Raw genomic sequence first — 13,777 nt, 5'->3', positions numbered from 1 at the left:
GCTATTTCAAATCCTAAAAGATGTTGCTATTAAAGTGCTGCACTCAGTATGCCAGCAAATTTGGAAAACTCAGCAGTGGCCATAGGACTGGAAAAAGCGTTTTCATTCCATCCCCAAAGAAGGGTAATGCCAAAGAATGTTCAAATTACTGTAAAGTTGTGCTCATTTCACATGCTAGCAAGGTAATGCTCAAAATCCTTCAAGCTAGTCTTGAAGTATGTGAAGTCTTGAAGTACGTGAACTGAGAATTCCAATACTTTGGCCACCTGATGTGAAGAGCTGACTCACTGGAAAAGACCCTGATGCTGGGAAAGATTGAAGACAACAGGAGAAGGGGGAAGCAGAGGATAAGATGGTTTGATGGCGTCATTGACACAATGGACATGAGTCTGAGCAAACTCTGAAAGATAGTGAAGGACAGGGAAGCCTGGCGTGCTGCAGTCCATGGGATCGCAAAGCATCAGACATGACTTGGCAACTCCAACAACAGAGATCCGTGATTATGTCATCGCATTGCCTCAATACTTGTTCCCAAAACATCTAGAAATAGTATATCTTGAATAGGAATCCAAGGTAAAGGTAGATTTTTCCCTGAAAATTCCATTCTAGGTAGTTGCATAAAACCTATCAACAAAATAAACAAAATTATAATGAATGCTATTTTATCTACAATTGGAGAATCTGTTGTAGGAATTTTTCATGATAAACACATCCTGCATTTTTTGTTTTCTTTGTAGGATAGATTGAGGTAACCCAGCATGGTGACCAAGCTAAGAGGAAGATTGCTACTCAGCAAAGAGAAGAGTGAGAAAATCTGTTTTCTTTCTAAGGTGGCAGGTAAAGATTTTTAGGTTATTATTCTATTAATAATATTCCACAAGCATAAAAGTTTCCTGTATATTTTGTTTAGTTCTTTGTATTTTTCGTACTTGGGTATTATCTATTTTCACTTTTCTCTAGTAGTGGGTGTAGTCCAGGAATAATGGTACAAAAATATAAATAAAATCTAAGATACGTGTAAATAAAAGAAATAATACATATTTCTATTAAAAAGTTGTAAAGTTTGTTAGTTGCAAAAAGAATAAAACTCTTATTTTGAGACCACCGACCTATAGACCTTCTTGTGAGAAAGAGATAAACATAATTTTAGTGTCCCCATAAGTTTTTAAATGAATTCTATGAAGTACAGGAAACTACAAACAGTTTGAAACTGTTCATAATTCAAACTGTTCATAATTCTTGACTAGAAACTTTTAGGCTTCTTCTATTGAAAAAAATCAAAAGGATTAAAACTATAAAGTATTACATTCAGAAATAATTAATCAATTAACTTCCTAATAAATCTTGACTAATGAAAGGCATACACTAGATGTTTTTAAAAGAAGCTCTTTCAAGTTTTCATTTTAAGTAATAATTGTATTTCTTTTACATATTTCTTTTTAATCAGTGTATTTAAAATATGATCTGGATTTTCACTCAATATCATATAATTTACTACTATTACTTTGGAATAATTCCATAATAAAATGATTAATGAGAACAGCATAATTATTAATAATGATACATTATGCTTTCTGGCTCCTAGAAGATATAAGCACTTTATTACAGATTTCATTGCCTTCCCCAGTATTAGGAGGCAGACAGCATGAGAGCATGGTAATCTTTTTTTGAGAATTTAAAATGCAAAAGCCATGTCAAATAATATTTACATGTTTCTGTATCCATGAATATGAATGTTAGCTCATAAATATGGGATATTTGTTCTACACAAATGTTTCATTTATGTGCCTACTCTAAACCAATGGGATCTGTCATAAAGAGAAAGATTCACAGTTTCTCATACATGTCCATAATTACCAGCTTTATCCTTATTTTGTTTAATTTCTCTGACTTCCAGAAACGTACAATATGAATTAAAGAATTTAAAATGATAGTAATTCACTGTGACTTCACAATTTTATGTCTTTCACTTAAGTTTTAGAGTTTGGAAATTATTGGTATAATTAAAAAATACCCAGTGGGAGAAACTACCGTGGCAATATTTAGCGATACTTGCCTCAAGGTCCAGACTCCTGTAACTTATTAGAACAGAGTTGGGTCTGGAATTTGGATTTCCTGAAGTCTAGGCTTGAGTTTATTTGCTAAGTTTGTGAAGCATACAGTTGGAATATTTCTACCCACTCTCATCAGAATATGTTGCAAAGTATTGTAAAGAACAAAGATTCTTTAAAAGAAGACCAATTTAAAAGAAGTAGAGTGTGTAAGTGCAGTCATTCTGTAAGTTTAAAAATAAGTCTCAAGCTGAAATTTTATTGTATATTCTTATGGTATGTAGTGAGCAACATACCTGCCCCAGGCTGCCTCATTTGTGGATGCTTTATTAACTGGAACACAGGAAGAGTCGATGACGGTTGATTTATTCATCTGATAACAGAAACCGCAGTCTGGATCCAACATACATTCATTACAGTAACTGTAAAATGAAACGAGTTGTAGTCATGTTAACAGAGACAACTGATGCTCAGCACACACTGTATTCTATGCCCTCCCCTGCATTTTCCACTCTACTCTGCAGTAAGCTTGGGGCCATGTGACTCTGTTTGGCTCTGGCAAACAACTTGTGATAAGGCAGGTGAGAACTGGCTGATTTCTTCCATCTCCCCCTACTCTGGATGCAGCAACTTTGGAAACCACTTTGAAATGTAGGTGGACTGGATGTGCAATATTGTATGTAGAAGAACTCCAGTCTGCCAGCAGCAAATATACTTTTGCTTTCCTAAGCCACTGAGATTTGTTACCAGAGTACGGACTGGTCCATTTTGAACCAGCTGCTGCTGCTGCTGCTAAGTCACTTCAGTCGTGTCCGACTCTGTGCGACCCCATAGATGGCAGCCCACCAGGCTCCCCCGTCCCTGGGATTTTCCAGGCAAGAACACTGGAGTGGGTTGCTATTTCCTTCTCCAATGCATGAAAGTGAAAAGAGAAAGTGAAGTCGCTCAGTCGTGTCCGACTCTTATTAGCGACCCCATGGACTGCAGCCCACCAGACTCCTCCATCCATCTTTTCCAGGCAAGAGTACTGGAGTGGGGTGCCATTGCCTTCTCCGTTTGAACCAGCTACCTGGTTCCAAACTGTACCAAAGCATTTACTTCTCTTAAATGTTTCCATCATGTACCATATCTTTTAAAAAATGGAATTTTTTCCTAAAATAGATCATGAAATAGAAAATTCGAAGAATGAAAAAAAATTACATCTAGAGCAAAAAGTTAAAAAATAAAAATGCCACCACCTTAAGAATGGTCAGAGTTAACATCCTGGGGGATACTTGTACTTTTAATAAATATATATTGAAAATCAACTATGTTGTATGCTTAATTAAAAGAAGTTCTAACTTTTAAAAACTGCATAAATTTTTCTGAAAAAGAGAAAAGAAAAAAGGTTGGTATAGGCGAAAAGGCTAACTTTTCCCATCCATTGGTTGGATTACAGAGCCATTACCAACTAATTATCACTCACCTAACAGCAATATCCTAACTTCAGGAAAATTTTAAAGAGGCAAAACCCTTTAGAGGGCAGGATTTTCCAACATAAGCCAACAGTGTGCTTGTAGAATAAGTCTCCTCACTGTCATACTATTTGCCAGACAAACCTGGAACACTTTATACACAGTAGGCACCTATAAGGTATGGAGACCCTAAGATGAATAAATTAAAGTTCCTGCTCTGCTCCTTGGTAGATAAAAGGCAAGGATTAGAAATAGCTATACCTTCTAATAATGATGATATGATAGAAAAAAGAAATACTCTAAAGGCAGAGACCTGATTATTTGCCTGTAAGAATGGGGGATAATTTCAGAGATGATATTTGAACTGGATCATAAGAGAAATTTACCAGGGAAAGAAGTAGAGAGAAGAGTATTTCAGGGAACAACTTATTACATAATTAAAGATAAGTCAGTACAGATTTATTAAATATCTACTTTGTACAAGTAATTACACAGTGGGATGTGGGAGAGAAATAGGGTAAGAACTAATGCAAGCTATCTGAAAAAGACAGGAATCATCAAAATCAAAATACTTCTTTGATGCATTTAGCTAAATGGAAAAGACTGGCATTGTTTAAAACTTAGACCACTGACATTCTGTCTGTAAATCTTTACAAATAGTCTATTTTTAATGAGACTTTCAGTTCAGTTGAGTTCAGTCGCTCAGGTGTCCGACTCTTTGCAACCCCATGAATCACAGCATGCCAGGCCTCCCTGTCCATCACCAACTCCCGGAGTTCACTCAAACTCATGTCCATCGAGTCAGTGATGCCATCCAGCCATCTCATCCTCTGTCGTCCCCTTTTCCTCCTGCCCCCAATCCCTCCCATCATCAGGGTCTTTTCCAATGAGTCAACTCTTCTCATGAGGTGGCCAAAGTACTGGAGTTTCAGCTTCAGCATCAGTCCTTCCAATGAATACCCAGGACTGATCTCCTTTAGGATGGACTGGTTGGATCTCCTCCAGTCCAAGGGACTTTCAAGAGTCTTCTCCATGTTCAAAAGCATCAATTCTTCGGTGTTCAGCTTTCTTCACAGTCCAACTCTCACATCCACACATGACCATTGGAAAAACCATAGCCTTGACTGGACGGACCTTTGTTGGCAAAGTAATATCTCTGCTTTTTAATATGCTATCTAGGTTGGTCATAACTTTCCTTCCAAGGAGTAAGCGTCTTTTAATTTCATGGCTGCAATCACCATCTGCAGTGATTTTGGAGCCCCCCCCAGAAAATAAAGTCTGACACTGTTTCAGTTGTATACTAAAAGCAAAAAAAAAAAAAAAAAAGAGGTCTTTCAAAGCCTACCAAAAGATCAATATACTTTAGAAAGGTGATACAGTATTGTAAACCTAAAATTGTCCACACCTATGATAAACAGAATAAAATAGAAATCATGAGAGGTACTCTGAGCTTCTGGCTTTAAGAACTAGACTAGGCTAATTTGGAAGGGAAGATCATTCCTACTAGTATTTTGTTCGTTTATTCTGCCCATATGAAGTAGAATTAAAACCCCTGATGGTTTCAGTGGCTTTAAATGATAATTATTTGGGGAATGTCAATTCACCCATTTGTAGAGAAATGACTATTTAAATTTTTTGAAAAATACTTATTTCCCATAAAAGGCCCCAAACCAGTTTCCTATTGCATGTGCATGTCAGACATACGAGGCATTATCCATAATGCTTCACCTCCTCCATCACCTTTTCAAACATCAACTCTGACCACGACCTCCAATTATTCTATCTTCCTTACTAGCAGATCATCTGCTCTGCCATGATCATTTATTTAACAAATACAATATATTACACTTACTCTGTGCCAGGCACTATTCTACGAGCTGGGACTTGTTAGTGAATAAAAATGATGTTGACTTGTATACTAGACCTTGTGACAACCTCCAGTTAATTGATTTGCTCCCTATTCATTAGCTCTTTCCTTTTTTTCTCTTTCTGATTTTTTAAAAAACTTTATTGGTGTATAGTTCATTTATAATTTGTGTGGGTTTCTGGTGTACAGCAAAGTGACTCAGTTATACATACACATATATTCTATAGGCCATTACAGAGTATTGAATAGAGTTTGTTGTGCTGTAAGTAGGCCTTTATTAATTATCTATTTTATATACAGTAGTATGCATATGTCAACCCGAATCTCCCAATTTTTCCCTTTTCCCCTTATGAGAGGGGTGATTTTTATTTTATTAAAATTTTTTTTTCACATGTACACCATTTTTTTAAATAGTAAAATATGTTCATCAGTTTTCACAATCAATCGCTAGACTAAAAATAAAAGATAATTATAATTGAAAGCCATATGGGAACATGATTAACCTAACAATATAAAATAATTACATACCGTTTGGGGGGTCAAGCAGAGTGATGTGGTGAGTGGAAATACATACACACATGTTTTCATCTGCCCAGGCAGTCTATGTCTTTGGTTGGTACATTTAATCCATTTAAATTTCAGGAAATTATCAATAGTTATGATCTTATTACCATTTTCCTAATTGTTTTGGGTTTATTTTCTGTTGGTATTTTCCTTCTCTTGTGTTTCCTGCCTAGAGAAATTCCTTTAGCATTTGTTGTAAAGCTGGTTTGGTGGTGCTGAATTCTCTTAACTTTTGCTTGTTTGGAAAGCTTTTGATTGCTCCATCAAATCTGAATAAGAGTCTTGCTGGGTAGAGTATTCTTGATTGTAGGTTCCTCCCTTTCATTACTTTAAATATTTTGTGCCAATTCCCTTCTGGCTTATACAGTTTTTGTTGAGAAATCAGCTGGTAGCCTGATGAAAATTACCTTTTATGTTATTTGTCATTTTTCCCTTGTTACTTTTAATATTTTATCCTTGTCTTTAATTTTTGTCTTTGATTACTTTGTGTCCTTTATCTATATTCTGTTCTGTGGCAGTGATTTCCACCATTCTGACCTCCAGGTCATTTATCTGTACTTCTGCCTCAGTTACTCTGCTATCAATTTCATCTCATGTATTATTCACTTCTCTTTGTTTGTTCTTTAGTTCTTGTAGGTCTTTGGTAAACATTTCTTGCACCTTCTCCATTGTTTCCCAAGATCCCGGATCATCTTCACTATCATTATTCTGAATTCTTTATCTAGAAGGTTGCCTATCTCCATTTCATTTAGCTGTTTTTCTAGGGTTTTATCTTTTCCCTTCATCTGGGACATAATTTTCTGCTTTTTCATCCTGATTTACTTTCTGTAATGTCTTTTTTGTTCCAGCTGCTGTGGGACTGTGGTTCTTCTTGTTTCTTCTGTCTGTTCTCTGGTGGAGGAGGCTGAGAGGCTTGTGTAAGCTTCCTGATGGGATGGACTGGCAAAGGGAAAAACTAGGTCTTGCTCTAGCAAGTGGGGCATTACTCAGTAAAACTTTAATCCAATAATATGTTGATGGCTGGTGTTTCATTCCCTTCTGGTACTTGTTTGGCTTGAGGGGACCCAGTTCTGGAGTCTATGGGTTCTATGGTAGGGTTAACAGTGAACTCCAAGAGGGTTTACACCAAGGGAGACATTCCTGGCCTGTTGCTGCCAGTGGCCCTGTCCTTGTGGTGAGGCCTTGCCAATCCATGCCTCCGCAGGAGACCCTCCAACACTTGCAGGTAGTTTTGGTTCAGTCACCTGTGGGATCACTGCTCCTTTCCTCTGGGTCTTGGTGCACACAAGATTTTGTTTGTACCCTCCAAGACAGGAGTCTGTTTCCCCCAGTTCTGTGGAAGTCCTATAGTCAAATCCCACTGGTCTTCAAGGTCAGATTTGCTGGGGAGTCCCAGTCCCATTGTTAGATCCCTAGGCTGGGAACCCTGATGTGGGGTTCAGAACTTCTAAGAGTGGGAGAACTTCTTTGGTGTTATTGTTCTCCAGTTTGTGGGTTACCCACACTGCAGATATGAGATTTGATTTTATCGTGATTGTGCCCTTCCTACCATCCTGCTGCGGCTTCTTCTTTGTCTTTGGATATGAGGTATCTTTTTTTGGTGGGTTCCAGAGTCTTCCCATCAATGGTTATTCAATAGCTAGTTGCAATTTTGGTACCCTCACAGGAGGAGATAAATCTACATCTTTCTACTCCACCATCTTGAACTGGAAGCAAGCTTTTTTCCCTTTAGTTCTGTCATTAACTAGCTTATTGCCCATGACTCATCATTTCAATATCCTAAAATTCCCTGCCTATTTATCTTCTTATCTCACCCATCTAACTATTATATGAATGTCATCATTTGCCTTTTCTGTGCCTTTACACACATACCCAACGCAACTGAAGGAATTACACAGCAGGGCAGATCAGTAGTTCCTCTATACCATACTACTACCAGCCTCAACAGGATCCTCAATAGCCTAAAATTCTTAATAGTTTTCCCTAGTCAACTCCATTGGAGGACTGTTTCAACCATTTGGCACAAAAACTATTCCTCAGATCTCCAAAGCTTCATTTCTCTTTACTCTCTGCAAAGGAACTCACCTCAAGTTTAACAGAGAAAACAGATGAAAGTGGCAAAAATGAGAAATTTATAACTTTATAGCAAACCATTCTATTAATACTTTCCTATTTGTAAAGAACCCGTCTGCCAATGCAGGAGGAGCAAGAGACTCAGGTTTGATTGCTGGGTCAGAAGATCCCCTGGAGGAGAGCATGGCAACCCACCCCAGTATTCCTGTCTAGAGAACCCCCAGGACAGAGGAGCCTGGTGGGTTATAGTCCATAGGGTTGTCTGTCCAAAGAGTCAGACACAACTGAAGCAACTTAGAAGGCACGCACACACTCCAGTTACAAGGAGAAGCCGTTCTTCTCAGCTAAGGTCATCTGGGCTTTCATCCATTCAATCTCCTCAGGGCATCTCAGACCTGATTATTGTCCCTTCTTTCTCTTACGATAGAGCATTAGATTTTTGATTTTGATATCTTTCTCCTTTTAAATGTAGGCATTTATAGCTATAAATTTCTCCCTAAGCACTGCTTTAGCTGCATCCCATATTTGGTGGAGTATATCTTCATTTTCACCCATCTCAAATTATTTAGTAATTTTCCTTGTAATTTCTTCTTTGATCCACTGGCAATTGAAGAGTGTGTTATTTAATTTTCACATGCTTGTGAATTTCCTAGATTTCTTTATTTGTGATCTCTAATTTCTCCCAATTGTGATCAGAGAACATATTCTGTATGATTTTAATCCTTTTAAAATTTACCTAGGCTCATTTTGCAGCCTAGCATATGACCTATTTTAGAGAATGCTTCTTGTACACTTATGAAGAATGTGTTATTCTGTTCTTGGGTGAAGTATTCGCTCAGTGTTTGTTAGATTTAGATGGTTTATAGTTAATATACTAATCTTTTTTTTTTTTTTTTTAAACGCGGGCCCCAGCCGGCGCTGCGCCCTCTACGAGGAAACTTGGGCGAAAGCAGGAAGCCGGGCGGCCCTCCCGGGGCCCGCCCTGGCCCCGCCTAATATACTAATCTTATAACATCATAACCTGTTGGTTTCTAACCACTTAACTTTGCCCACATCCTGGAAATAGTAATCTGGAACAGGAATCAGTAAACTATGGCCCTTGAGACAAATATAAATCAGCCCATTTTAAAAATAAAGTTTTACTGAAACATAGCAATGCCCATTTGTTTACTTATCTATGAATGCCTACAACTTAAAGGGCAGAGCTGAGAAGTATAACAGAATCTATATGGCCTGCAAAGCCACAGGTATTTACTATCTTACCCTTTACAGGAAGTTTGCTGATCCCTGACCTAAACCACACATATAGATTTTTCATTCCTTTCCTCAAGATTTCTTTCTTATTTCTACAATAACTGTTCTTTTCCCCAGAGATCTCCCACATTCCTTTCTTCCTGACACTTCACTGACTTCACAGGTTTGAGTCCCTCTCTGTCAGACTTTCATGTTAAACCACGTTAACCACCAGACCCTGAACGTTTTTGTATTTAGATTCTATTGCCTATAAACTTTTATGTCTGGTTATTTCTAACCATCTTTGTTCTTACTTTCTATATCTAAATTGCTCTGCACTGGTGGAGAATTAACATAACCAGGAATACTGGTAACGCTATACATGCACAGTGTACAGCTGAAGCTGGATCTTCACTGCTGCAGGGAAACGTCTATGCTATGCTATGCTAAGTCACTTCAGTCGTGTCCGACTCTGTGCGACTCCATAGACGGCAGCCCACCAGGCTCCCCCGTCCCTGGGATTCTCCAGGCAGAACACTGGAGTGGGTTGTCATTTCCTTCTCCAACGCATGAAAGGGAAAAGAGAAAGTGAAGTCGCTCAGTCGTGTCCGACTTTTAGCGACCCCATGGACTGCAGCCTACCAGGCTCCTCCGTCCATGGGATTTTCCAGGCAAGAGTAATGGAGTGGGGTGCCACCTGCTCTCAATCTCACAACTGATATCCCAAATGCCCACCACTTTCCTCCAATCCTAATCCTTATTCCCTCTTACAAATCTTTTAGATTTAGGTCTTTCTTGCTTCCAGTAAAAACTGAAGGGATTAGGAATGAACATTTTCAACTTTAAATTCAGACTGAACCAAGATATCTATAGTCACAGCTATCCTCACCTCTTTTCCCCCAGGCTCTGAAAAAGAATTGTTCGTTCGAAGGTCAGCATTCTATTAGAACTTTTAATCTTACTCCCCTTGGCCTTTACTGGACCAACACTTTATCCCATTGGATATTTTCTTCCCTTTATACATTCAGTCCTCTCCTAGAACTTATCCTATAGTTAATATGAGGCTTTTCTATATTAAAAAAAAGCATGGAAATTATCTTTTTGTACTGCTTCACATCAGTTCATAGAGGTCAGTCAATTTCATCAATCAGTGTTCAATTTCATCGCCATCTCAGGGTGTGGGCCACTGTTTGGGAACTGAGGTTTGCTGACTCATCTGGACTGTAGAGTCTCTCAGACTCCTGGAGGCAGAGTATGATTTCCTACCATTCCCTTATCCTTGACCTGGAATACATATTTTTCATCATATGGACTATCTTATGGCAAAATTCTCCCAAATGTAACATTTTTAACTTGGATTTGACATTTGGAAGATAACTCAAAACTTTAAATATCCTGGGGAATCTGCTAATTGACCTTTTACAGAAAGCATATATCATAACTGTGAGTTTAACAAATAGGATTGAAAAAAAGGGACAATTTCTAGAAGTGGCTATTTTTTATTCATGATTTGCTCTTTAATGCTTTCTTGAATATGACCTGATAAATTTACATGAAATTTCCTAAATATAAAAGCTTAGAATTTAAATATATTGTTACAAAAGCAGTGCTCATAAAAATATTCCAATAATAGATTAAATTTTTTTTTTTTGGTAAAAAACAGACTTATATCTTAGGCCCTATTTGTCCCCTTTCACAGTATGACCTGGAGTGAGTCCTAAATTCTGGACTTCAAGTTTTCCATCCCAAGAGCACATGATCTCTAAGAACCCACCTGGCTGCATGACTCTACATGAAAGGAAAAGACAGAAATGTATATACTCTCATTCTAAACTCACACAAACTTTAACAGTGTAAAACATATTAGGATGCCATCTCACAAATATTTACTCTTACATATTTATTTCAAGGGCAGAGATTGTAAGTGTGCCTTACTTTAAGAAAGTGTTTTTTAAAAAGAATTGGTAAATTACATAAAATAGAGATTTCTCTCTTTTAATACAAAATATTTTAAATCTCCTCCAAGTAAATATGTAGTACAGATGATGGTGATGACTTTCATTTTTTCTCTGTGCATACCTCTACTATAGAATTTACAAAGTTCTTTACTGACTGGTTTGCAAGGACCCAAGGGAAAAAGTCATGCTTACCAACTCTGCAACTGCAGAATCTCATTGTAGCCTAGATACCCAATGCATGTTTATAGAAAGAATCAAATGATGATAGCTCTTTAAATTAAGGCACACTGTAGTTTCATTAATCTGTTTCTTCTCATTAATGAAAAATTTTTTGAGGGTGGGTAATTAGGAATGAATATCTGAGATATTTTGGTAAAGAAATTAAAACAAAGTAAAACCAATTGTCAATAAATCAATAACCAATAAATAATCAATAAATCAATAACCAAAAAAATCAATAACCTCAGATATGCAGATGACACCACCCTTATGGCAGAAAGTGAAGAGGAACTAAAAAGCTTCTTGATGAAGGTGAAAGAGGAGAGTGAAAAAACTGGCTTAAAACTCAACATTCAAAAAACGAAGATCATGGCATCTGGTCCCATCACTTCATGGGAAATAGATGGGGAAACAGTGGAAACAGTGTCAGACTTTATTTTTCTGGGTTCCAAAATCCTTACAGATGGTGACTGCAGCCATGAAATTAAAAGAAACTTACTCCTTGGAAGGAAAGTTATGACCAACCTAGATAGCATACTGAAAAGCAGAGACATCACTTTGCCAACAAAGGTTCGTCTAGTCAAGGCTATGGTTTTTCCAGTGGTCATGTATGGATGTGAGAGTTGGACTGTGAAGAAAGCTGTGCACCGAAGAATTGATGCTTTCAAACTGTGGTGTTGGAGAAGACTCTTGAGAGTCTCTTGGACTGCAAGAAAATCCAACCAGTCCATTCTGAAGGAGATCAGCCCTGGGATTTCTTTGGAAGGAATGATGCTGAAGCTGAAACTCCAGTACTTTGGCCACCTCATCGAAGAGTTGACTCATTGGAAAAGACTCTGATGCTGGGAGGGATTGGGGGCAGGAGGAGAAGGGGATGACAGAGGATGAGATGGCTGGATGGCATCACTGACTTGATGGACGTGAGTCTGAGTGAACTCCGGGAGCTGGTGATGGACAGGGAGGCCTGGTGTGCTGCGATTCATGGGGTCGCAAAGAGTCGGACACGACTGAGCAACTGAACTGAACTGTAAACCAATTGTCAAACGGTACTTCAAGCTAAGCCCTGCTTTCAAATTGCCAGAGGATAAGGCTGCCATTTGCAAACATTTAACCCACAACTCAAATGGAACTGGTTAGCAATTTTGATAATTCACTTGCAGAAATAGAAGCTACAAGGGCCAATTGCCTTGAAGTTCCAAGAAGAGAGCCATACAAAAAGAGAGCTCTCTTTTACATCATAGCCTGCAAAATTTCATAGTAAAAGGACATCGTAAATGATATTTAAAGAGAAATAGTAGTAGATAATTGTGCTCAGAATGCATGCTATTGTTTTTGACTGTGGACAATTTCAGTTGGGGAAATTATACAATAGACAGTGTTATACTACAGGATGAAACTGCCGAGGAACCTAGCACAGTGTACTAGAAACTCTACTAGGAGATTGGTAAATATATAATCCAGGCAATAACTACAATTAGAACCAAAAAGTTCTTGTCTTGTTAGTTTCAAGGAAGGGTTTAACTTGTTAATCTGACCTTTTTTTTTTTTTTTTTTTGAAGGGAGAAAAATAAGTATGCACATATTTAGAAAAAAAAAAAACTGGTTCTAAAAATTTTAAATACTTTCAACTAAAGTAAAAAAAAACGGCAGAATAAAAGGCAGCTTAGTGTCTAAGCAAGAGAAATGATGTCCTATTTTGATTTAACCAGTCGTTTACATGTTTCACATGGCACTCAGGCTCTTAACCAAATGTGCCTTTTTCTCTTAACCGAGACAATCTTTTAATGATTGATTCGGGTTAATTTAGATTATTTTAAGTTTATACTCTGTGAAGTCAAGTATGAACCTGGCTCTAGAGAAAACAGTTCATTTGTTTTTAAGACCAGGAGCTGACTGTGGTTCAGATCATGAACTCCTTATTGCCAAGTTCAGACTTTAATTGAATAAAGTGCGGAAACCACTAGACCATTCAGGTATGACCTAAATTAAATCCCTTATGATTATATAGTGGAAGTGAGAAATATATTTACGGGACTATATCTGATAGACAGAGTCCTGATGAACTATTGACAGAGGTTCGTGACATTGTACAGAAGACAGGGAGCAAGATCTCCCCAAGAAAAAGAAATGCAAAAAAGCAAAATGGCTGTCTGAGAAGGTCTTACAAATAGCTGTGAAAACAGGAGAAGCGAAAAGCAAAGGAGAAAAGGAAAGATAATACCCATTTGAATGCAGAGTTCCAAAGAATAGCAAGGAGAGATAAGAAAGCCTTCCTCAGCTATCAATGAAAAGAAATAGGGGAAAACAATAGAATGGGAAAGACTAGAGATCTCTTCAAGAAAATTGGAGATACCAGGG

The 13,777-nt window shown here is 37.7% G+C and overlaps 1 protein-coding gene across 1 annotated transcript in view; it reads right to left on the bottom strand.

Annotated features, from left to right (window-relative positions):
• The window catches only part of SLC2A13 (solute carrier family 2 member 13), a 527,099-nt gene that overhangs the window by 109,011 nt on the left and 404,311 nt on the right, over positions 1-13,777 (bottom strand). Inside the window, exon 7 of the mRNA XM_086399920.1 lies at positions 2,348-2,473. Within this exon, the coding sequence (XP_086256046.1) occupies positions 2,348-2,473 (126 nt within the window). The remainder of the gene's footprint in view (positions 1-2,347; positions 2,474-13,777) is intronic.

Source organism: Bos grunniens, chromosome 5, assembly GCF_055505025.1.
Source record: "Bos grunniens cultivar Pamir isolate PY7600 chromosome 5, Bosgru_T2T1.0, whole genome shotgun sequence".
Lineage (NCBI taxonomy): Eukaryota > Metazoa > Chordata > Mammalia > Artiodactyla > Bovidae > Bos > Bos grunniens.
The sequence above is the reverse complement of the archived record's forward strand: the minus strand, read 5'-3'. Positions and strand labels throughout refer to the sequence as shown.